A 26,056-nucleotide genomic window follows, 5' to 3' on the forward strand; every position below is an offset into this window, starting at 1 on the left:
GAGGCAAGAGAATGGCTGGAGCCCTGGAGTTTGAGGTTGCTGTGAGCTATTACGCCAGGGCACTCATACTGAGGGTGACAAAGCAAAACTCTATCTCAAGGGGAAAAAGGACGACGAGAAAGATTGCCATCAGGTTCACAGATCATGAATTATCTTTATCACAAAAATAGAAAATAATGTATTAGTATTCATGTTCTACTTATACAATTACTAAGTCAAAAAGCCAGGATATAATTTTTTAACATTTTATGGCTTTTTGATAAGAGATTGTTTTTTAATCTTCAGATATAATTAGAGTATATAAAGTGAAAACTGAAGTATTCATGTAATCTTTTGTGACACACTGGTATGCCTCAATTTTAAATACATCACTCATTTTATACTCTAATCTATGATATTTTAATATGCTTTTTCTAGTTACCAATTAATCATAGACTTCTGTCTACAGATACATATCTAGCTCATTATTTTTAATGGCTATATATATTCTATAGAGAAGGAACATGACTTAATCAGTCCCATGAGATATTTAAATATATATGTGGATGGCTCATAATTTTCTTCCATAAATGTTATTATTTTTTAACTATACCAGTATCTGCATTATCATAGCCTTATGAAAATTCACTTAAATAGGCAAAAACATAAATTCTTGATCCACCAGAAGACTGTACCCAATTTATATTCCTACCAAGAGGATGTAAGTCACACTCCTGCCAAAACAGGGCATTACCAGCCTGGTGCTGTGGCTCACGCCTATAATCTAGCACTACAGGAGGCTGAGGTGGGTGGATCCTTTGAACTCATGAGTTCCAGACCATCCTGAGCAAGAGGAGACCCCTGTCTTTACTAAAACAGAAAAACCTATAATCCCAGCCACTAGTGAGGCTGAGGATCACCTGAGTCTAAGAGTTTGAGCTTGCTGTGAGCTAAGATGATGCCATGGCCTCTATCCAGGGCAACAGAGTAAGATGCCATTTAAGGGAAAAGAAAAATCCAAAAACAGAACATTATCCAACTTTTTAAATAGTTAAAAATCAGACAGGCAAACTAAAACTTTTCTTTTTTCTTTTGAGACAGAGTCTTACTATGCAGTAGAGTGTCATGACATCATAGCTCACAGCAACCTCAAATTCTTGGGCTCCAGCAATTCTCTTGCCTCAGCCTCAAGTAGCTGAGACTACAGGACCCGCCACAATGCCTGGCTATTTTTTTTTGTTTCAGTTGTCATTTTTAGCAACTGAGGTATGCTTTTTAACCTATTGAGCTATGGGTACCGCCCCACGTATTAATTTAGGGAGGAATAAAATCTTTACATATTTTCTTTAAAAAGCCCATGTTTCCAAAGATTTGATGCTTTTCTATTGGAATAGATGTACTTTCTATGATTTTCCAAGTTTGACTTGTATAGATAGCATCACTATCAAACTCTATCACCCTAACTTTGCATTTTTTGATATGCACTTTGCAGGATGACCTCAGGGTTACTATGTGGATTGAGTAAGGGATTTGAAATCAATGTATTAAATGTCTCCATGGGATCCTAGGTTGCTCAAAACTCAGTTCTGCACATGTGCCCTTGATTTTTATCTCCAACTGGAAGTTTAGGTTTCTCTTTTTTTTGAGACAGAGGCTCACTATGTTGCCCTAAGTAAAGTGCCATGGCATCATAGCTCACAGCAACCTCAAACTCCTGGGCTCAAGTGATTCTCTGGTCTCAGCCTCCCTAGTAGCTGGGACTACAGGGTCCTGCCACAATGCCCAGCTATTTTTGGTTGCAGTTGTTGTTTAGCTGGCCCAGGTTGAGTTCGAACCTGCCAGCCTCAGTGTATGTGGCTGGCACCGTAACCACTGTATTACAGGTGCCAAGCCTTGTTTTTATTTATTTATTTTTTTGAGACAAAGTCTCGCTATGTCACCCTCAGTAGACTGCGGTGACATCACAGCTCACAGCAACCTCAAACTCTTGGGCTTAAGTGATTCTCTTGCCTCAGCCTCCCGAGTAGCTGGGACTACAGGTATCTGCCACAAAACCAGGCTTTTTGTTATAGTAGTAGTAGTAGTAATTGCCATTGTTGTTTACCAGGCCTGGGTTGGGTTCCAACCCACCAGCCCCAGTGTATGTGCAAAGGATGCTGAGCCTTTAAAAAAAAAACAAACAAACAAACAAACAAAAAAAACAACTTTTTTTCCACATGACAATCTAAAAAAGAAAAAACTTCTACAAAATCTCATTTATGGTAGCTTTCATAGATTTAAAGCAATAATGAAAGAAAGCCATTTTCATAAAAACATAAAACACGTAAAATAAGCTTACCAAGAAATAAGCAAATTGAGGAAAAACTCATACACTGACATTAAAAGTAGACCAAAAGCAAAGACACATCATGACTTGGATAAGAGTATTTAATTAATGTCACAGAGATTCGGTTTTCCCTAAGTAAATTACAAAACATAGTCCAATCTTCTGGAAGCGAACCGATTTATCATGAAAGTTCATACAAAAAAGCAAAATCTCTGTACTTTACAAAATGGGGGAAAAGTAACCCTCAAAAAAAAAAAAGAAGAGTAATAGGTCTATCAGCCTGCCAAGTACTAAAACATATCGTAAAGTCTCACGAAATAAAAGCTGTTGTATGCAGTGACCCATGAATAGACAGGAATTAATACACTTCTAACAAGGGGTGACAGGTGAAAAAAGCACAGGGATAAAGGGAATTGGGGGAAAAGAGGAAATAAATAGGTAGGGCCAGAGTACATGCTGCTGTTAGAAGTCATCTATAAATGTGATTAAACTCAAAAATAAAATCTGGGACCTAAGCAATCTTATTGCATTGATATAAAATAATACAAAGGGAAGCAAATCAACTTAACATATCCCCCCAAACCCCAACAGATGTGATGTTGAATATTCATATCTTTTCTAATCAAGAAATAAATTTAGATAAAATCAGGATAAACACAAATCTACACATGATAACACAACAAAAAAACTATGCATACCGCATCAATGTCAAAATACTGCTCTTGATATTGTACCATAATTATTTAAGATGTAGCCACCATTAGGGAAAACTGGGTAATCAGTATGGGGAATGAGCTTCTTTATACTTTCTGCAACTTCATGTGAATCTATCATTATGTCAAAATAAAAGTTTTAAAAATTGCATTCAAACCCAAGAATAGGGGGAAGGGGGAAAGGGAGGGTGACTGGTGGGATTACACCTGTGGTGCATCTTACAAGGGTACATGTGAAACTTAGTAAATGTAGAATGTAAATGTCTTAACAAAATAACTAAGAAAATGCCAGGAAGGCCATGTTAACCAGTGTGATGAAAATGTGTCAAATGGTCTATAAAACCAGTGTATGGTGGGTGCCCCATAATCGCATTAATGTACACAGATATGATTTAATTAAAAAAAAATTGCATTCAACTTTTTACTCTATATTCTACTAACAGAAAAGTCAGGAAAAGAGAGTTGGGGCTAAGGGAGAATCTAATAAAACTAATTACAAAATGGCTACTAGCAAGACTGAGCTGTTAATAAAGATGTATGGGGGGAATAAACAAAAACAAACCAACCCCAATAGCAGTAGCAATTCACATTACAATAAAGACTAAAGGTCAAAAATCAAATAATGAAGGAAGAAAATATTTTTAAGAAATTTACTTGAGATTCCTATTTCAAAACAATTTTTTTTTGGAGAAAGAGTCTCACTATATTGCCTTCGGTAGAGTGCCATGGCGTCACAGCTCACAGCAACCTCAAACTCTTAGGCTCAAGCAATTCTCTTGCCTCAGCCTCCCAAGTAGCTGGGACTACAGGCACCCATCACAACGCCCGGCTATTTTTTTTTTTTTTTTAGTTGTAGTTGCCTGGGCTGGGTTTGAACCCACCAGTTCTGATGTATATGGCTGGCGCCCTAGCCGCTGAACTACAGGCGCCGAGCCTCATATAACAATTTTTTAAATGAACATTCTGATTTGTAATAGACACAACTACATTTGTAATTTCTAGATGTCTGACTTTCTCATGCACTAACAATGTTTACCGAGTTATACATTTTTATTTAACCAACAATGCAATTAATAACCGGAAAATAATTCTTCCCTAGTTAATTAGTACCCTTGATACGTCACCTTACTCTTTAATTTCAGTAATGTTTTAAAAGTAACAAAATATCACCATGCAGCAAATAAAAAATCAAACACTCTGAACACTTTCAAGATCTTTTTGAGAGTCTAACTCTCATCAAAATGGGATCTTAGGAAGACTCACCTATATGTGGTTGCTGAGCTGCTGCTAATGCATATTGCTGCTGTTGAGCTGCAGTTAACTGCTGAACTGTTAGAGCATTAGTCCTCTGAAAGAGCTAAAGGGAAAATATTTAACACAAAGATTATTGTCAAAACACTTCATTTCTAATTAGAAAGTTTTCAGTAAGTTAAATACTTATTTGTATCACATTCTCATCTACCAGGACATTTCAATCAATAAAATAGTAAGTGTTCAAGAACCTACATCTTTTATGTCAAATGTCTCATAGCACTTCAAGCTACACCAGTATAAGTTAACAGGAGCTACTTACAGAAAAGATTAATGTTTTACCTGCTGCTGAGAACTGTAGTCAAAAAGGCCTACAGTAGCTCCTGAAGAGTCCATTGGTACCTGATTACCAGGATAGTCAAACTGTAAGGAATCCAGACCAACTTGTTCCATGGCATCCAGATTCTGAGTTTCAGGATTTGAAAATTCTTCAACAAGTGGTTTATTAGTTGTAGGATTAGGAAGAGGCCCCAGTCCTTCTGGGGGATTAGTACTGGGGCCCAGGCGCTCAACTACTTCAGTTGGAGAGGCTTGACGACTTCCAGGAGTACGACTACAATAAACAAAATAGAAAAGATTATGTATAAAAGTAGCGAGTTATAAGGTAAAATAGGAAAGTAGGAAAAAAAATAAATGGAGATTAAAACAGACAGTAAATAAGGCATTCATGGGTCACTAACTATGCCACTTCATCACATTTTCTATTTAATATAACTTCTAATTAAAAATATTACCAATGATTGCATTCTTCAATTTGAATAAAAATTGGCCAATTTCACAACCTAGGCTTATACTACCTGAAGCCTATCTCAAACCATAGACAAAATTAACAGTAAGTTGGAAAAGCAGGCTATTAAGTAGTATATAGTGATTCAAAGCTCAAAACCAAAACCTAACCCATCATACTGCTGTCCTGCCCACCAGCACACACAATTTTGCCATAACATCTTGCTTAATAATATTTAAGGAAAAACTCGGTGATATAAGAACATTAGGGTCTTCATGACTTAAGCATTTAAATGTGGGACGTAACAAAAAAGGGCACTGAACTAAAAAGGCAAACTCCTGATTCTTGTCTTTTAAATGTAATTTCAAGCAAACTAAAGTTAATTCTTTAGACCCCACTATTCTTATTGAAGAAACTGAAAAAATGACCTTCTGCTTCCAACTAATAAGAACAAAGAAACTATTTGTGAAATCTATGACAGGTCTCCAAAGACTGTCTTTATATGCAACTGTTTCAGTTTAAACTATCAGAAAGAGAATACATATTTATCAAAAAGTAAATATACACAGCATGAAAGGTATATTCTGTATGTAAAATAATGTTCTATACTATTTGGCCTTCTTAATTTTTAAAAGAAATTGATTAGCATAGGACTGAATTTTAAGCACTGGCTTTTCCTTTTATTATTATCATTCATGGTCTAAACTTTTAAAACTAGCTTCTAGACTTAATCAGTCCTCAGTTATACTCTTTTATTCCACATAAATATTTTATACAGGTTCCTTTCCCTTAAAAGAACTTGTTTATTGTTCAGAGTAACCACCATACTTAGGTAACAGGAACTGTTTCACCTGGCTTTTAATAGCAGTGGTTACATTTAATTCTGCCCCCAACTCCAAGTGCTCCACATTGGAAAAATTTGCTAACATATACATAGTTTATAAACCAAATCCTTGACGTTTAGAACTGTTCTCCAGGCCGATGGGTGCAGTGGCTCATCCCTATAATCCTAGCACTCTGGGAGGCTCAGGTGGGAGGAGTCCTTGAACTTAGAGTTCTGGACCAGCCTTAGCAAGATTAAGATCCCGTCTCTACTAAAAATAGAAAAATTAGCTGGGCATCATGGTGGGTGCTTGTAATCCTACTATTTGGGAGGCTGAGCTAGGAGGACTGCTTGAATCCAGGAGTATAAGGCTGCTGTTAGATAGGCTGAAGGCATGACAGTGTAGCCTGGGCAGTACATTAAGACTCTGTCTAAGCTGAGGCAGGGGAGATTGTTACCTTACATTTAAAAAACAAAACTTTACCTGCATCCTTGTGATATTAGAAGATTTCGAAGTCCTTTTCCTTTTAACCACACCTAACTTGCACATGAATACTCCAAAGGTTCATCTTTCTTTCTTTCTTTCTTTTTTTTGAGACAAGAGTCTCAAGCTGTCGCCGTGGGTAGAGTGCCGTAGCATCACAGCTCACAGCAACCTCCAACTCCTGGACTCAAGCAGTTCACCTGCCTCCACCTCCCAAGTAGCTGGGACTACAGGAGCTCACCACAATGCCTGGCTGTTTTTTGGTTGCAGGCATCATTGTTGTTTGGCAGGCTTAAGCCACAGGCGCCGAGCCCAAAAGTTCATCCAGCCAGTTAAAAAAAAAAAAAAAGCCTCCATAGTTCTTTCATACATTTCAGATCTATTCCCATAACGTAGATATGGATGATGTACCAGTAAATGTACATATTAATGATGTGCTAGTTCAGTGACCATATGGTCACAGCTATTTTGCTGAAATATTTTTACATGTTGTCAAATAGTATAACTAATTTTAAACACACATCTATAACTTAATGGAATAAAATTAGAGTGCCGTTAAAGTCATATTAATATCTTAAGGGAGAAATATAATCTTGCACAGAAAGTAACTCATATGTAACAAAAGGTAGAGTGTTAGGGAAAAAAATCATTATCCTATCAGTGGTGCTATTTTCTTGCTATAGTTAATGGTGTATTAACACTTCAATTATAAATGTACACTTGGAAGGGTTTATACTCAACTGAATGTTAAATGCATGTCATTGACTAAAACTTAAGATTAGGAAGTAGCAGAAGAGCAAAATTAGGGGAAGGTTCTAAAACAAATTTAATAACATTAAAATCTACTTCTGGCCGAAAGAGGTTATTGGTTTGGAATGCTTTTTTTGCACTCACAACAGAAATGGCACTGTTTTTAATAAGTATTGTTACTTTGCTTTTCATAATTAAAGACAATAAGTAAAAAAGTATTCCCCCACCATGTACCTATTTATGTAAGATTCCATGGTTCACAAAACCTCAAAGAAACAGCCCATGTTTAAGGACAGGGTCCAAATCATCTCACTCTTAAAATATAAAGTACAAGAATCAGAACCAAAACACAATCAAACAAACAAACAAAAAAAAACCCCCTCCTTAATAGACATATACTGTCTAAACTGAAACCAAAAACTAAAAGAGAATTCTTATTTAATTAAGCTACAAAAAAGATAACTAGAAAGCTACAACTGAAAGAATTCTGTGTTTAAACTTTTTGAAGTCTGTAATCTGTTCCCCATTTCCTATAAGCAGGAACAATATTTATTAGGAGTTAGCATAAACTAACGTAAGAAAAGTCTTGCACCTGAGCTAATTTTATATACTTTCTAAAATTAACATTAAACAGAAGCTAAGGAATAAATGGAAGGATAGAAGGAAGAAGAAAACTCCACTGAGTGATGCTCAAAAGCAACCCCACGAAGGGGAAAAAACACAGATTAAACCTCCAATTCACTAAATTTGAGCAGAGAGGAAACTTTAAATTTAGACTACCACATTAGCAAGAAGGTAATAGCAGCTTCTCCTATTACTCTTTCAACAGAATGTACTATTTTAGAGATGGTTTTGAAGATTTTTCTTAAAGGGCTCAATCACTAATTTTTCTTATAAAAAAATTATTCATCTAGATTAACACAAGGCACAAAGGAAATAAACCTAAATTTGAAAAATGGCTAAACGAGTCACATCAACTAGTAGTAATAATCCCTACAGACATATGCTTTTCTTCTTTAGAAAATTAAAATCTTACTTAAAATCTTTGCAATCGGCATCCATTCCATTTGGCAAACCTCTGCCATTTATTTTAGAATCATCATCATCTCCTTGTTTAAGATCTCTGTTTTGGTCCTCCTCAAACGGAGAAGCCTTGCCTTTTTGATCTCCTTTCTCAGGTCCATCTGTTTCAGCATCTCTACTGCCCTGAGGAAAAAGAATCTGTTTGATTCTGAATAGCTAATAGAACACACAAAAAACATGGCACCTTAAGGTGACCTAAAACTACACTATGCTGCATGTAAACGATAAAAGCATTGATTCATTTTAATTTTGTAGTCAACTAACTTATCAAAGGACAAAAAATTGAGTACAAACTAGTGATTTATAACAGAAGGGCTAAGGCAACCTTAACTATAGCGGTGCTGGAAAAGTAGTTAACACCACAAACTAGTAGATGAACATTCTATTTAATGCACACATAAATTTGTTTAGTTATTTTCACATCGAGCACTATCAGGAATAAACAATTTTAATTTTGCAAATTATTTTTAGAAATCAATATGGCTTGATTTTTGTAACATAGTTAAGATCATACATATTTCCAATAGTTTTATAATTCTATGTATTTCAAGAAGTGGCCAAGTGAAGAAAATAAGAACATAAATAACTACAAAATTTCCTTAGCTCAAGGAAAGGGTGGAGTGATAATCTGACTTCAAAATAAAATATAAACAAATATTAAATATTTCTTTGTTCAAAATACTTACAAAAGTTCCCTTCCTAAATCGAGAATCCAATTTATCAGCAGGAGAAGAACTTAATACATATTCTACCATGCTCACACCAAGGCCTCCACTTTCGGATCGAGGAGACAGTATTGCATTTACTTCACTGTTGCCATGAAAACCCTGTCCAGATCTTCTCTGTACCATAATAGGCTGGGACATTGAATGGTCTGTTTCGAAGAAAAGAATATAATTATAAACGTGTATATTTTATTAAACAAAATGTAGTTATAAAAATTAATATGTAAAGTTAAAAAAAAAACCAACACATTGTTTTATTTTGAATATTACTACAATTTTTATAGAAAAGCTCTTCATGTTGAGACTCATTGGCTGGACACGTCTCTTAAAAACACAGAAGGAAAAGCTATTTGGCAATAAATAGATTAAAAACCTGTGTAAAGAGCTGTCAAACTATAAAGGTCAATGAAGACAGAAATGTTAACCTGAAAACTCAGTTGCTTCTAAGAATCGTATTACAGTTAACTGTCTTTTGGTGATTCACATAGTGCATTTATAACAAGAACCTTCTGGAATAAAACCTTGAAGAATAAAAACAATGTGTTCCAGGCTCAGCACCCGTGGCTCAGTGAGTAGCGCGCCAGCCACACACACCGAAGCTGGCAGATTGGAGCTTGGCCTGGGTCTGCTAAACAACGACAACTGCAACAACAACAAAAAAATAGCTAGGTGTTGTGCCGGGCGCCTGTAGTCCCAGCTACGCGGGAGGCTGAGGCAAGAGAATTGCTTAAGCCCAAGAGCTGGAGGTTGCCGTGAGCTGAGATACCATAGCACTCTACCCAGGGTGACAGCATAAGATTCTGTGTCAAAAAAAAAAAAAAAGAAAGAAAAACACCAAAAAACAATGCCTTCCAAACTGACAGAAGCACTTCTCAAGCTCACGATTATAGGCTGGACAGATTAGAACATACTGCTTTAATGCTATATACACAAATGAGTTTGGAAAAACCAGTAATACAACAGAATTTAGGTCTGTCTATCCCTAAACTAACTAGGCTGAACTAACACAGAGGCATTCAGTCACCATTAACTATAATAATTTTGAAATGGTTGCTACTTTTATTAGGTCAAACTACAATACTTTCGTATCATTATATCCTTTCATTTAATTATTAATTCATACATCTACAAGTTCAAATATTGACTTATTCTCTCTTGCATGCTAGGCATTGAGCTATTGCACAGGGAATCCAAGAACAAAAAAGACAGTCTTTGCCCTCGAAAGACTACGCGCTTAATCAAAATAGAACAAAATTGCTTCAACAAAAATAATCTGAGATACTACAGTAAAAGAAAGACGGGGGCATCAATCCATCCCAGTCTTAAGCGTTAATACCAAAGAAGTGATTATTTAAGCTAAATTTCAAGGGTAAAAAGTTAAAGTAAGTAAGTGGGGATTGGGGAAGAGGAAGTGTTTCAGTTTGGAGAAACCAGCATGTTAAAATGCTTAGAAGTGCCAGGAGAACATAATGAAACAGACAATCACAAGTATTGCGGGTTCAACTACGGAGGGGTATGATATATAATTAAGTCTCCTGCAGTTATGGAAAGGGAGTCTTTCTTAGAATGATAATTCCTTCAGAACAAGGAATGTTTTCTTCCTATTTGTATGTGCTCGGCATTTAATACATGTTTGTTAGGTAAGCAAAAGGAATTCCATTTATTTCTAATTTTCTCGTGTTTTCTAGCAAAAGACTAATACATATCCCCAAAAATTTTATCTGTACAGCTATAAGTTAAGTCAGGAGAGGGAGTGGTGTAAAGAATTAACAGAAATTGTAAATTTGACTTTTCCCTAACCATCCATCTTAAAAATAATCTCCCATTACCACTCTGTGCTCAAGATGCTTTGCTTTTGCATACCTTATAAAACATTTAGTTCTGGTAAATAATAATTCAACTTTCAAAACATATTCATCAATCAAGTTATCAAGCACTTGTGCTCTTGGCAAAAAAAATGTGTCATTTGGGGGCTATACTATATCCCACTCTAAGTTACTGAATATTCCAGAAAAAAACAATTCCTTGAAGGCAAGGATCATATTCATGGTTGTATTCTCCAAGATGGCATAATACATATTGGTTGAACTCAAAGAAAACTTGCAACATTTTAAGAAAATTTTAGTCTAATCTAAATTACTGAAGTTTTCAACCTAACTTAGTTATTAAAAAAAGAAAAAGAAGCAATAAAATTTTTTGTGACTTTCTAATCTTTTCAATTTTAGATTTTTGTCAATTATTTTAGTTTAATAATAAATTTTAAAAATCAACTCAAGCTTAAAATGTTTAATATTTTTTAATAATTTGGAGGAAAATGAAACATCTGGTAATTTATACTCAAAATATAATGCTAATTTGGTTATTATCATCCAGAAATTTGTTTTCACATTATTCTAGTCATTTGGGGATACCTTAAGCAAGATGGATTAAACTTGGTAACAAAAAGAGAAAATAGGGCAGCGCCTGTGGCTCGCTCAGTAAGGCACCAGCCCTATATATTGAGGGTGGCAGGTTCAAACCTGGCCCCGGCCAAACTACAACAACAACAACAAAAATAGCTGGGTGTTGTGGTGGGCACCTGTAGTCCCAGCTTCTCTGGGAGGCTGAGGCAAGAGAATTGCCTTAAGCCCAAGAGCTGGAGGTTGCTGTGAGCTGTGATGCCACAGCACTCTACTGAGGGTAACAAAGTAAGACTCTGTCTGTTAGAAAAAAGAGAGAGAGAGAGAGAGAAAATTAAGGCTGGGTGCAGTGGCTCATGCCTGTAATCTCTGGAGGCTGAGGTGGGTGGATCACCTGAGCTCATGAATTCGGGACCAGCCTGAGCTACAGCGAGATCCCTATCTCTAAAAACAGCCAGGCATTGTGGTGGGGGCCTGTAGTCCTAACTACTTGGGAGGCTGAGACAAGAGAATCAGTTGAGCCCAAGAGTTAGAGGTTGTTGTGAGCTATGACACTGTGGCACTCTACTGGAGGTGACAGAATGAGACTGTGTCTCAAAAAAAAAAAAAAAAGAAAAAAAAATTTTTTGTATAAAATATGTTAATATTCTTATTTACATATCTCTAAGATTTTATAAATCAGGCAGCACCTGTGGCTCAGTGAGCAGGGTGCCAGCCCCATATACCAAGGGTGGCTGGTTCAAACCCAGCCCCGGCCAAACTGCAATAACAACAACAAAAAATAGCCGGGTGTTTTGGCGGGCACCTGTAATCCCAGGTACTCGGGAGGCTGAGGCAAGAGAATTGCCTAAGCCCAAGAGCTAGAGGTTGCTATGAACTGTGATGCCATAGCACTCTACCAAGGGTGACAAACTGAGACTCTGTCTCAAAAAAAGAATTTATAAATCATAATCACTTAAAAATATCAGTAAAATGATAAGCTATTTTAAGAAAGTAACTATGCTCTTTAATTTCCCAATGAACTAAGTCATTCCTGCAAGATGTACTCCTTATATACCAGTTCATTTTCCCATAAAAGGTTCTCAGGCCTAAGTCTCCCTTCTATACTATCAAGGTAGTTTACTCCTTTCTGGGTACAACAAATGTAAAGCTAAAATTAGATAAATCAATCACTGTTATCTAATATAATTAAAAATCCCCATAGTTAATCTGTACTCTACTCTAAATGGGAATCCAGAATCTTATAATCAAATTAAAAAACAAAACTAAAAAACTTCTTAATATAATATTATTGCAACAAATGCTTCTAAAATTAAGTGTACTAATCAAGTAGATGATCTATCAGATAAGGGGTAGCTGCCCTAAAAAAAAATGTGCATTATAAAAATTTCTGAAATCCTCAAAAATATCACAAATTTTCTCCCACTATTCTGAGAATAGAGAGAGTTTAAAAAAAAATTGCAAGGGGCGGCACCTGTGGCTCAAAGGAGTAGGGCGCAGGCCCCATATGCCGGAGGTGGTGGTTTCAAACCCAGCCCCAGCCAAAAAACTGCAAATAAAATAAAATAAAAAATAAAAAAAAATTGCAGGCTCGGTGCCTGTAGCTCAGCAGGTAGGGCGCCAGCCACATACACCGGAGCTGGAGGGTTCGAACCTAGCCTCAACCTGCCAAACAATGACAACTACAACCAAAAAATAGCCGGGCGTTGTGGCAGGCACCTGTAGGTCCCAGCTACATGGGGGGCTGAGGCAAGAGAATCACTTAAGCCCAAGAGTTTGAGATTGCTGTGAGCTGAGACGTCAAGGCACTCTACCATGGGCAACATAATGAGACTCTGTCTCAAAAAAAAAGAAAAAGAAAAAAATTTGCATATATTCATAATTTTCACACATACACCAGTAACTTACGAGAAGTTCCCCATGCAGTCTCTCTCCATTCATCATCCCCAAGAAATATGCTTTTTTGTCCATCTTTTGTTGAATCATCAGGTTCCCAAAACTTTTTGGTAGGCAAAAGCTATTTGGGTGGAGGAAAATAAAAAAATAAATAAAAATAAAAATCACAGTTAAATTTTATTCTAACTACCAAGTATTAATACACAGGAGACAGCAAATATATCAGTGTTTTCACAGCTAACAAAAATTCAGAGTGACCTATTTCTAAATTGTCTTATTAATAGTAAAATAATTTCTCATTTATCTTTATGTAGTGGCTCTAATCGTTCTAAACCTAAACATTAATCAAAGTCCACTTCTGACTTTTGTATTTTCCAATCATGTTCTCTTTGTATATAAATTTATTGAAATGGCTTATTAAATTTCTTACTAAAAATATATAAAGTCATACAAATAGTTAACGTTTTTCTTCACTTCCAAGTTCTGTCTTTAGACCACCTCCTATCCTATAGTGTCCAGCACAGAAAACATTTCTTCTTCTAATTCAGTTATTCAATGGAAGTGAACTTCACAACTCTTACTAGCTCTTGAATACTATCAATCTGTAAATTCCCAATCCGGAAACCATGGATATTAGAAAACACACATAGAAAAGACCCACAAATACTTCTGAGTTACCAATCTCAAGGTGCTGTGCTCTATTCTATCTTGTGACACACAGCACATAAAAATATATTGATAAACACTGAGTACTCAAAATGTACATTTGGGCTATTTCTAATAATTCTTTAATATTCATCCAGGTCTCTTCTTTCTACCATCCCTGTCACCCAGAGGATGTGAACTTGGGATATATTTGTTTGAAAGAAATAGATTGTTATTAACATTTTTAAGATGCACTCAGAAGATATTCATCACTCTCAGCCCCTAATTAGGCGTCCAGTCTTTCAGTATTCACAATCAAACCTGGATATACTTCTGTTATACACTTATCACACTAAATTACCTGTATTTGCCTCTTTAAGGGTACAGTGACTTCATCTTTAGTAACCCATAAATTACTAAATTAATTTGAGATAAGATTTTGTATATAAGGAATAAGACTGTATATGAGACAAAGAAAAGCATGAACAAAGGTAAAAAATTTGAGAAAATGTACAGCATATAGAACAGGGTATAACATGAAGGAACAGATGTAGGGAGGCTAAAAATTGATACTGGTAGTTCAACCAGGTCAAATTATAAGATCCCTTCTTAAAGACACGCTAAGGAAGTTGGATATAATATTGAAAGCAATAAGGAATGAAGAGAAGCCAAAGAGTGCCCTTATGTTTTAGAAAACAACTCAAGTTGTAAATTGTAAAAATAATAAATAGAAGGGGCTAGGAGGCCAGTTTAGCAGAAATACAACAAGAAGGCCAGGACAGCAAGAACTGAATGAGGGTAATGGCTGAAAGAACTGAGAAATTAATATAGGTTTCAGAGACTTTCGGAGAGTCAATAAGACGTGAATACAAATGGTGAAGAAGGTGGGGGAAAAGAATAACATTTTAGAAACTTGGGTAACAAGATAAACAGCAGTGCTATTAGCCAAAATGGGAAACCAAAAACCAAAAGCAGCAGCTTTGAAGGAAGGGGGGAAAATTCAATGTGGGCATACTCCTAATTTAAATCTTTTGCTAAACAAAGTATTACTAATTTTAAAAGAAACCATTCTTTGAATTTTTTTCATGTTAGGATCTTTCTGGGCTGTAAATGATTCTATTTGTAAGTATAGCTATTTTAAACAATAATCTGCTCTAATAAAGATTTTGGTAAATAAACTGCAGTCTCCATTCTTTCAGTTTTTACAATCTCACCATAAAAGATCCATGCAAATACTCAAACAAAACAAAGCTAATACTGACATTAAATCATACTTGATATATTTACATAACTGAGTTTATTCATAGTCAAACACAAGTTAATCCCTTAAAAAAAGGAGTCATTTCAACCAGTTGAAAATAATTCCTGAAATGAATACTTTTATCCCATACTTTCACAAAGAAAAATATCTCAGTATCGAAGAAAGAACAAATAAGGAATCTAAAATAAAGTACAACTAATAGAAGGATTAATCACAGACACAGAAGTCTCTTTAACCAGACTAATCTTCTGAGCTAGTACAAGTAATAGAACTTCTTTGAGGAGACTATTCCAAAGTCTTCTGAGATACTATTCTTTTGAGTACCTTCACAGACAACTGCTTGAGAATGTAAATTGCTAAACGAGAAGGAAAAAAATCTGTCAACCACTTAGCAAGTGTGCCTACTTAGCTAAGCACTATACTATAAATATCTTTCTTTGCAAACATGCATAGAAAAAACAATTTAGTTAAAATTTAACACTTCTACCAAATGCCTTCACCAACATTCTAGAAACTGTCTTCTGTGACAGTTGACACATTGATAAACTCAAATACTTTTAGATAAACTACTAGCTGGTGACCAAGAATAAGTTAAAATTAACTAAATATCCGAGAAGGCAACAATTCAAGATAGAATAGTTAAATAAAAAAAAGAAAAGGTTCAACAATGCACTGATTGAAACAGCAATAAAAACAGAGACTTGCCCCTGGAGACTTTTTTACTGTAGGAACAGGGAAATGTTTATAGAAAGCAAGGCTAAGAAATCTTAAGATCTGTAAACTATACTATGCAACACCACTTCACATTAGTTCCCCAAGTCCCAAAAGCTTTAAACCAGGCAACTCAGTGTTTCTTGTCAACCTATTCTTCTACCTTTTCAACCTAGATATGACTGAGTGAATATGCAATGTCCTTTACTTCAAAAAGTATTTATGGCTTGCCTGCTCCATCTCCAAAGAAATCCATCAGCACCCTAGCATATCACATCAAAAACAAAATCAATCAATCAAATTCCTGGCTCCAGCATATACACATGGTATACTACAGATTTTTTAATACAAATTATGTAAAATCTCCAAACCAACCAAATTATCATAATCCAAAGACTTAAAAAAAAATTAAATGTCAATGTTATGACATTTTAAATTAAGATGTTCATGTAACTTATCCAAACTGGGACATTTCCGAGAAATGGAATGCTATAATAGTAATTATACTGTGACAACAGATAATCATCTGGACTGTCTTGAATAAACCAGAAATGTAAGGTCACTATACTTATAATGAAAGTTCATAAAAAGGAATAAATGCTAAAATCTAAGTTGTGTAGAAAACAAAAAATAAAAATTTCCTAGAACACAAGAATGGTGCTTTTTCAGGTTTTAATCTTTTCTTGTTAATAAAAAAATTATAATTTTTTCAACTCATACCACTTCCTCAAATCTTCTCTATTCCTAAAATCCCTTAGTATCAACAGTAAACAGTCACTTCCAAAAGGGAAGCAGTACTGCAAATAGTCAAGACACTCTTGAGTTCAAACTGCTGTTCCAGCACTATTACATGCCTTGGGCCAGTTTTTAGTTAACCTTTCTGAGCTCCAGTTTCCCCATCTGTAAAGGAATAATAATAAGGGTCCAGTCACAAAAATCATTATGATGCTAGAATAAAGTAAATACTGCTTGGCCAGCATCCACCACATAGCAGACACATCAATATGAGGTACCACCACTACCAAAATACGAATCCTTTACTGTAAGACATGAATTTACACACTGGCCAACATTTAACTGGTGAAAAGATCATTTTATATTCACTACAAAGATTTTTGTCTAGAGCTATGTGCCTTTTTTTCCCTTGAGTCAGTTTAAGTATTCTAGTGGAATGATAAAACACCATTATTTGTAAAACAAACAAAAAAACCACTTGCCTGATGTAATCACATTTTGCATAAGGAAATGTACGCGGAAGTTAACACTGTCTGAAGTTTCATACACAACTGATACATGGTAGCAACAAGATCAGAACCCAAGTAATTCTAAGGCTTTCTCTTTACACTTGACTATCACAAGAGAGTTCTTTGCAATCTGTTTAATTCATCAATATTTCTAAAATTTTCCAGTATCCACCACTAGGTATAATAAAAAATAAAACAATTTAAGATATTTTCATGATATTCTTCCCATTAGGTAAAGTTTAAGACAGATTTGTTAATATAGGGATTATGAACACAAACTATGATAAGCTATTTAAATACTATATGAAATGGCTGGTTTCCATTCCAGTTATCTCTAACAGCTCAGATCAAAGTTAGAGCGCTTGAGAGACAGATGTGATTCACACAAAAGGTTATTCTTATTACTATTTTTTTAAAGTCAGTCATAACTCTAGTGAGAGATCTGAGAGAAAAAGGAAGTCTCCTAACTCCTATATCCAGTGTGTTTTCCACTTCACTACACTACGTGGAATCATAATTTAGAAATTTTCTGTAATTTTTCTTTTAAATATGTCAGAAAAGAACACTGTTTATTATACTACCCTATGAAAATACTTTCAAAATAAACTCTGTAACTTAAATTCTGGGTTCCCCTAAAGAATTTCAGGAAGAATCTTTTGTGTTATTTAAAAATAAACAGGAACCCAGTTATATATGCCACAATAATCTAGAGAAGATATTAGAAACGTGCCTCTGCAGTGTATTTGATTAAAACACTATACTAATGAAGATGAGTTCAATCTCCTACGGATACATTTTGTTCTTTAAGCCACATGACATAACACACGTCAGTAGGTCTTTTGACAAAAACAAGCTCTTAGGAAAAAACAGTAAGGGTGAATTTATGAATAGATGGATACAAATCTGTTCTTCTTTCTGGATGAACAAGCAGAAAAGACTGCCCATCTAATGATGACCCAGGAAAGCCATCATAATCTACAAAACACAGTACATTTGAAATTAGTCCTATATGTAAATGCAATGCTTTGAACACTAGAGATTTACAACACTTAAGACATAATAAGCAAAAACTTTTTAAAGAAAATCAAGATTAGGGCAATCTATTAAGAAAAAACAAGCATTTTTAGAAAACTCAAGATCTAAAAAACTCAAGCCTGTTTTAAATTTATTCCAATGAATGAATTCTGGGATAAAACAAAAATCAAAAAAACCTCACCTGTCAGGAAAGGAGGAGGAGACTGGTGAGAGAGAGACAGGCAAAGAAGGAAATCCCAGAAGGTTCCCTGCTGCCTGTGAGATGAGGAAAGATAGAAAGGCTTGTGGGAGAGAGAACCTAGACACAGAAATCTGAGTAGGTTTCTTAGCTATCTCTTAGAAGTAACATTATTAGTTGATAAACTATTAAGAAAAACAGCTTATTTAAAAATATATTTTTACTGGAAATATATTTTTACTGGGTGAAGGTCAGATACAATGACCCACTGCTATCCACCAGGTAGTCTAAATTCTAGTAATGTTTACTCTGTATCTGACATGTCCATTAAGAAAGCCTGGATTAAAACTTATTTCATATTATTCAACCTAGCTCCTCTTTATCAAAACCTCAGATACCCTTCCTCCACCCCAAAATACCTAAACTCTTTCAACTACTGTTTCTGCTCCTGACATTTTTTTAACTGCAAAGATACCTCTGGATTTATCAAATACTATTTAGAAAGGGGAAAAAGGAGCCAATTTATAAACATATACAATAGACATCTAAGAAGTAAAGTACATGGAGCCTAACTAGAATTAATGTTAAGGGCATGACTTCACTTGCTCTTAAAAAGAAATCAAGTTCACAGACTAGAAAGCTGAAAACACTGTACAAATCTGCTTTTAATTATGTTATTCTGCTTTCTAAAGACTAAAGAAAACAAGTGGAGAGTGGCAGGGAAAGAACAAAAGCCCTTTTCAACTACCTTTTAATTCCCCCACAGCATAACAGTGCCTAAGCAGCCACTGCACTGCAGAGAAGCTATAGTTTTCCTTAACAAAAATATTATTCCCTCTCTCAAATTTTTCTTAGGGCCCAGAATTTTACCTTATGCACTGAACTAACAAATTTATTTTGGCAATACTTAAGCTTAAGCACCTTAACTCACCCTTAAATCAGTCCTCTGAAAATGACAAACTCTTTGGAAAACGCTGTTCTGAAGAAGGGGAGGGTTAGCTAGCTGCAAGGTGCCCTCTTGTGGCCCAAAGGAGTGACTGGACTCTTTTTCTGCATCTGAAGAGCACAGCATTGAATGGAGTGAGTCTCATGAAGGTTTCTAATCTACCAAAGTAAAATAATCTCCAGGAGCAAGCAGTTAATTACATGTCGTAGGTCTGTTCACTGTTATTTTCTATTATCAAAGTCTATGTTAGTAGTATAGAACATGACAAAATATAGAGGTGACCACAAGAGTTTTCATAAAGTTCTCTAAATATTCATTAGCTGTATGGAAAACTAAGTATTTTTGATGCGTTAAAATATGTAATGGTGAGATTAATATTGGGTACCCTAAAGAAAATCACGAGTTAACAAGAATGATAAAATCCATTCAAACATGTAAAGTACCTACTATGCTAGGCATTCAAAGCTAGCAATTTACAGGGGAGACAAATACAAAACAAACTGTAACCAGCAACATAATGAAAGTTTATGTATAAAGAACCAGAAGTCAATAAAGTGATTAATTCTACTGAAGATAGCAAAGGGACAACAGATTTTTTTTTTCAATAGACTCTTGCAGAGAACTAGAAGTTTATTAACCAAACAGCTTTGAATGAACAAGAGATTTTTTTTTTTTAGAGGGAGAATAGTGAACAATCAACTGAGGCTAAAGCAAACACAACATACATATATAAAACAACAGAACAAGAGTAAAGGAAGTATTTTCTTCTGAGCAAAGCTAATTATAATTCATTACCAAAATACAAGACATTATCTAACCAACTCAATCAAATCACCTAAACACAAATAACCACACTAAAAATTACTGCTAAAAGTTTTAAAAGAAGCTAAAACTCCAACTGCAGAATTGTATAATTTAAGATTTAAAAACCTTCCATTTAGTTTGAAGCGTGTAACCACAATTTTCAAGATTTATGGTTTCTTTAAAAACTTTCAATTGTCTCAAAATAGGTTATTTAAAGATAGAAATTCCAAGATAGAAATTCTTAGTATTCAATACTTACCTCTCCCATTCCCCGAGATTCTAATGCAAGAGCTTGAAAATCATGATTCATTTCATCCACAGATCAAACCTGTTGAATTATAAAAAGAAAGTTAAAGAAATGTCTAAACAGACTGCATCAACTATTTTCATATTATATTACTGGTATTACTAACCTTTAGCATGACATGAAAAGGACAAAAACCAGTTTCTCTATGAAGAGAGATTTTCCCAAATAAAGCACACAATGGCAATGTACATTACATTACGATGTACATAAAAACTTGTGGAAAAACATGAGATCAAGGGTGCTTAAGCAAAAGAACAGATGGAAAGTAAAGAATCAAGCTCAAGCACTAAAATAGTTATATTTTGTTATAAAATAATTCTGCATTACTAATTCAGTTACGATTTTTCAAAATTACTCAGTCTTTCATTATTTGTGGGCCTCATACAATGATTAAAAAAAATTGCTGCAGGCACATGCCACAACACCTGGCTGTTTTTTTGGTTGTAGTTGTCATTGTTGTTTAGCTCACCGGGGCTGGGTTCAAACCCACCAGCTCTGGTGTATGTGGCTGGTGCCCTAACCACGGAGCTACAGGCACCAAGCCCTTAATATAAAAATTAACTCAAAATGGGATCATATATCTAAATGTAAAGCCTAAAATTATAAAACTTCTAGAAAAGTTTTATAGAGGAGAAAAGCTATGTGACCTTATGTTTGGCCAAGAGTTTTCAGATCAACATCACAAGAAAAACTGATAAATTAGATTTCACCAAAATTAGTAACACGCTCTACAAAAGACACTATTAAGAAAATGAAAAGCCAAGCCACAGACTAGAAAAAAAATATTCGCAAAGCACATATTCTATAAAGAACTTATATCCAGAAGACAGAAAAAAAAATCTTTTAAAAATACATAGGGAAAAACCCACACAGAGAAAATGGACAGAAGAGCTTAACTGATATAGCAAAGTAGACAAACAGAGGGCAAATAAGTTATTTTTTTTCCTCTTAAACTTGCTAGAAAAGCCAGATTTGGCTCAGTGCCTGTAGCTCAGCAGCTAGGCACCAGCCACATACACCAGAGCTGGCGGGTTTAAACCCAGCCCAAGCCTGCCAAACAATGACAACTACAACCAAAAATAGCCAGGTGTTGTGGTGGACATCTGTAGTCCCAGCTACTTGGGAGGCTGAGGCAAGAGACTCACTTAAGCCCAAAAGTTTGAGGTTGCTGTGAGCTGTGATGCCAACAGCATTCTACTGAGCCACATAGTGACACTGTCAAAAAAAAAAAAAAAAAAAAAAAAAATCTGAATTCATTAACAGTTACCACAAAATGAAAATTTCATTCATCCTTCCATCAATCCAGTAAGGTTTTACAGGCCATCTTCAATGTGTAAAACTTTGTAGGCAAAAACAAGTTAAAATATGGTCATTGTTTTCAAAAATTTAAATGAGTCTTTTGTTTCCTAGTAATGAATAAGGAAGTAACTCCTATCACACCAAATCCTTCTACAGATAACTATAAAATCCAGACAAAATATAAAAATTACTTTAAAAAAAAAAAGAGCTGGCAAAGTGCAGTGCTTCACGCCTGTTATCCCAGCCCTCTGGGAGGCTGAAGTGCGTGGACAGCTTAAGCTCATGAGTTCAAGACCAGCCTGGGCAAGAGCGAGACCCCAGAGTTCAAGGTTGCTGTGAGGTATAATGCCATGGTACTCTACCCAGGGCAAGATAAAACTGTCTCAAGTTAAAAAAAAAGAACTGGCACAGACTAAGAGATGGGTAGTTTTTTGTTTTTGCCTGAGGACAGGCCTGGATGTGGAGGTGGAGCCCTAAAATTCCTATAGAAAATAATCTTAATGGCATAAAGAACCAAAGGACAGTTTGGGGCAGTTTGTACATCAAATTAAAATCACCATTCTCCAACTACAAGAGGATCTAGACTTTTAGAAAGAATGGGAGAAACTCCTGACGATATTGGCCTGGGGAAAGATTTCATGAAGACGACCTCACTGGCAATTACAGCAACAACAAAAAATACATGGGACCTGATCAAGCTAAAAAAATTTCTGTACAGCTAAAGACACAACAATTAAAGCAAATAGACAACTTTCAGAATGGGAGAAGATATTCGCATGTTATAAATCTAACAAAGGCTAACAATCACGATCTACAGAGAACTCAAAACTAATCAACAGGAAAAGAGCAAACAATCCCATTTATCACTGGGCAAAAGACATGAACAGAACCTTCTCCCAAGATGACAGACTAATGGCCAAAAAACACATGAAAAAAATGCTCATTGTCTCTCACCATCACAGAAACACAAATCAAAACCATGATAAGATATCACCTAACCCCAATAAGAATAGCCTATAGTTCCAAAGCTGCAGACGCTGGTGTGGATGCAGAGAGAAAGAAACACTTATACACTGTTGGTGGGACTGAAAACTAATAGTCTTTTTGGAAAAAAATATGGAGAATCCTCAAAGAGCTAAAAGACCTTCCATTTGATCCTGCAATCCCATTACTAGATATCTATCCAGAAGAAAAAAATCATTTTACCATAAGGACATTTGCTCTAGAATATTTATCACAGCTCAATTCACAACTGCCAAAATGTAGAAACTATCCAAGTGCCCATCAACTCATGAATACATGTATACACACACAATGTAATACTATTCAGTCATAAAGAAAGATGGAGACTTTACATCTTTTGTATTTACCTGGATGGATCTGGAGAACACTCTCCTAAGTATCACAAGAATGGAAAAGCAAGCATCTAATACACTCAACATTAATATATAAACTACATTAATATGAAACTACATGCCCACATGAGAGAAAAACACAATTAAATGCAAGAAGTGGGGAGGTGGGAGGAGATTTGATAAGCTCTCACCTAACAGGCACAACACAGGAATATATGGCACAACTCCTAGGTAAAGGGCTCAACTACAACTTGGACTTTACCTAACAAACTCAAACCATATAACCTAATCCTATGTACCCTTATATTAATCTAAAATTTTTAAAAGGAGAGAGAATCTAGACTTCTAGAGTATTTTCAATGTTATCAATCATAAAGTTTGGAATACAACCCATAATTATAAGACAAATGAGAAAATAGGAAAATGTGAACTAAAGGGGAGAAGTCAATAAACCCCAAGACGATGGGGTTAGAATTAGTAGACAAGACTCTTAAAGCAAATATCACATATGCTATCCATATGTGCTCAATGATGAAAGAAAAAATACGTTCCTAAGGAATGAACAAATACAAAATAGCAGAAAAAGAAGAAAAAAACCTAATGGAAACTCAAAATCTAAAAATTGTTTTTAAAAGTACACTGGATGCACGTAGCAGATTGCAAACAACAAAAGAAAAGGTCAGTGAATTTGAAGATAGCTCAATAGAGATTTTTAATATGAAGAACAAAAAGGGGTGGGGAGGGAAGTGGGGAAAAATGAACAGAGCCTAGGTAACTTATGGGATGTCTAAGTCAAGTAAAACATAAACAGGAATTTCTTAATTTAAAATGTTTTGTTTGGGAAGAACTGTGTAATTTGCAGCATATGTACAGACCTGGTGGTCTTTGGTATGTCTGAAAAATAAAGAGAAGGTTGGGAGCTTTACTAGAAAGAGAAATATTATATATTATTTTGAAAGAACTCATTTGCACCAAAGAAACTTTTGGAAACTGGTAAGCTGACTGGTGACCATGGTAGGTAAAACCAGTCTTAAGAGCCACAGCAAGTTGTTTTAGCTGCTAGGTAAAACTGGTCTTAGTGGTTACAGCAGGCCATTTCAGCAGCTGGACCACTAATTTTTAGAGCAGGTTTTACAAGTCCCAAGTGCTTTTTATCCCCTATGGCCCCTTGATTCTTATTTACTTAGGTAAAAGAATGACCCAATTTATATAATTTTGACTGGGACAGTACCAAAGGGTATAACTTACATTTAACTGGAGATTAGAGAAGAGTGGAAAAAATATCTGAATAATGGCCAGAAATTTCCCCAAATTTAGTCATAGCCAAATTTCCAATAAACCCCAGGCAAGACCAGAAAAAATCCCATACCTATACACATCACAATAAAAACACTGAGATATAGAGAAAATCCTGAAGGCGGCCATAAAAAACACAACATACTACATAAAGAGCAACAAGATACATGAATGACAGCTAGTCAGAAACAATGTGGGACAGAAATAAAGAAACAGACTTTAAAAGCCCTGAAAGGAGAAAACAATGTCAACACAGAATTTTGTATATGGTGAAAATACCCTTGTAGAATAAAGGCTGAAATACTGTGCTATTATAAAATATTTATTTTGTTTCCTGACAAAAAGCTCCTAAAGCTCCTAGAATCTCTGGAGTGCTAATTCTTTTGTATGCTCATGAGCTATCGCCTGGGACTCCCTATAAAGACCCAAGATGAGGGCTGGATGCCAGGGGAATCAATCTTTTGATTAAGGTTGGAATTTTCAATCCTCACCTCCATCTCTGAAAAGTGTGAGGGAGTGAAGGTTCAGGTGACCATCAATGGGCAATGATTGTAATGCCTACGCAACAAAGTTTTAATAAAAACTCAAAAGAACAGAGTTCTGGGAACCCAACTTGTGGAGGTACCTAGACAGGTGGTACACAGAGGGCATGGAAACTCCTGCCCTCTTTCCCATACCTTGTTCTATGCATCTCTTCCATCTGGCTGTTCATCTTTTTCTTTGTAATATTCCTCATAGTAAGTGGGCAAACATAAGCAATGCATTTCCCTGAGTTCAGTGAGCTGTTCAAGCAAATGAATTTAACACACAAGAAGAGAGTCATGAGAACCTCCAATTTATAGCTGGCCAGAAGTATAGTTAACAACCTACAATTTATAACTGGCACCTGAAGTTGGTGGGGGAGTAACATGGGACTGAGCCCTCAATCTGTGGGACATGATGCTCTCCCCAGGTAGAGAGTATGAGAATTGAGTTACACCACATCCAACTGGTGTCCACTAGAGAATTGGCTGCAGAACTAATTACTGGAGTCACAGAAGTGTTGTGTGTTATGAGAGTATAGTAGCAGAAACTGAGTTTTCGTACAGTTTTATATTTGGTGTCAGAAGTGGGATTTGCCAGTACAGCCCTTGCTCACAGTACCGTGGTTTGGGAGAAAAAAGGATGAGGAATTTTTGATTCCTGGTTGGCCAAGTGGTCACTCATAGTATAGCCAGCAACTGTGCTGCACTTCGTAACTAAAAGTAAAAGTTACCAAAGGAACTTAAAAGAAAGTTGGCTCACACGATTCATAGGAAAATGCAGACTAATAAAATAGTGAAATATTCAATCCCTTGTTACTGTTACCTGTAACAGTGAAAATGAAATTAAAAAATCAGACTAAGCTCAGATGTCAGTGAGTCTGAGCTTTGGTCACTGGCTGTCCTCTAAGAGAAAAATTATGCAGGGACAACAGGAAAGTACCTCTAAGACCTGTGGTTACAAAGGCAGTCAACGTGGGGAAAGACAAAATTGTGAAACTTAAAACAAGAGTATTTAAAAGAACTGTTTCATTTTGTAGACCACCATCAGAGTTTCCTGAGGGCACTATATTAAAATGGACTGAGTAACTAATTCAGGAACAGTATGTTCAGTTTTAAATGCTGAATAACAGAAGAGCACACTGGGTTAAGGCAGGACTCAGCTCACTGTGGAACAATCACCAACATCTGTGATTCAGAAGGCTTATCTCCTAAGGACTAGCCAATCTGATGAACTG

General features: G+C 35.5%; 1 protein-coding gene across 10 annotated transcripts in view; it reads right to left on the reverse strand.

The window, feature by feature from the left end:
* The window catches only part of PUM2 (pumilio RNA binding family member 2), a 100,454-nt gene that overhangs the window by 56,794 nt on the left and 17,604 nt on the right, over window positions 1–26,056 (reverse strand). For 8 of the 10 annotated variants that reach the window (XM_053587490.1, XM_053587489.1, XM_053587493.1 and 5 more), the window contains exons 2-7: window positions 20,300–20,368; window positions 13,229–13,337; window positions 8,883–9,070; window positions 8,150–8,319; window positions 4,612–4,882; window positions 4,282–4,375 (exon numbers count right to left, since the gene is read on the reverse strand). In XM_053587490.1, coding sequence (XP_053443465.1) covers window positions 4,282–4,375; window positions 4,612–4,882; window positions 8,150–8,319; window positions 8,883–9,070; window positions 13,229–13,337; window positions 20,300–20,350 — 883 coding nt within the window. In that variant the 5' untranslated portion in view covers window positions 20,351–20,368. Of the gene's footprint in view, window positions 1–4,281; window positions 4,376–4,611; window positions 4,883–8,149; window positions 8,320–8,882; window positions 9,071–13,228; window positions 13,338–19,221; window positions 19,347–20,299; window positions 20,369–24,974; window positions 25,080–26,056 lie in introns of all 10 variants that reach the window. The other 2 variants (XM_053587496.1, XM_053587491.1) reach the window with 2 other exon arrangements.

Source organism: Nycticebus coucang, chromosome 4 (genome assembly GCF_027406575.1).
Source record: "Nycticebus coucang isolate mNycCou1 chromosome 4, mNycCou1.pri, whole genome shotgun sequence".
Lineage (NCBI taxonomy): Eukaryota > Metazoa > Chordata > Mammalia > Primates > Lorisidae > Nycticebus > Nycticebus coucang.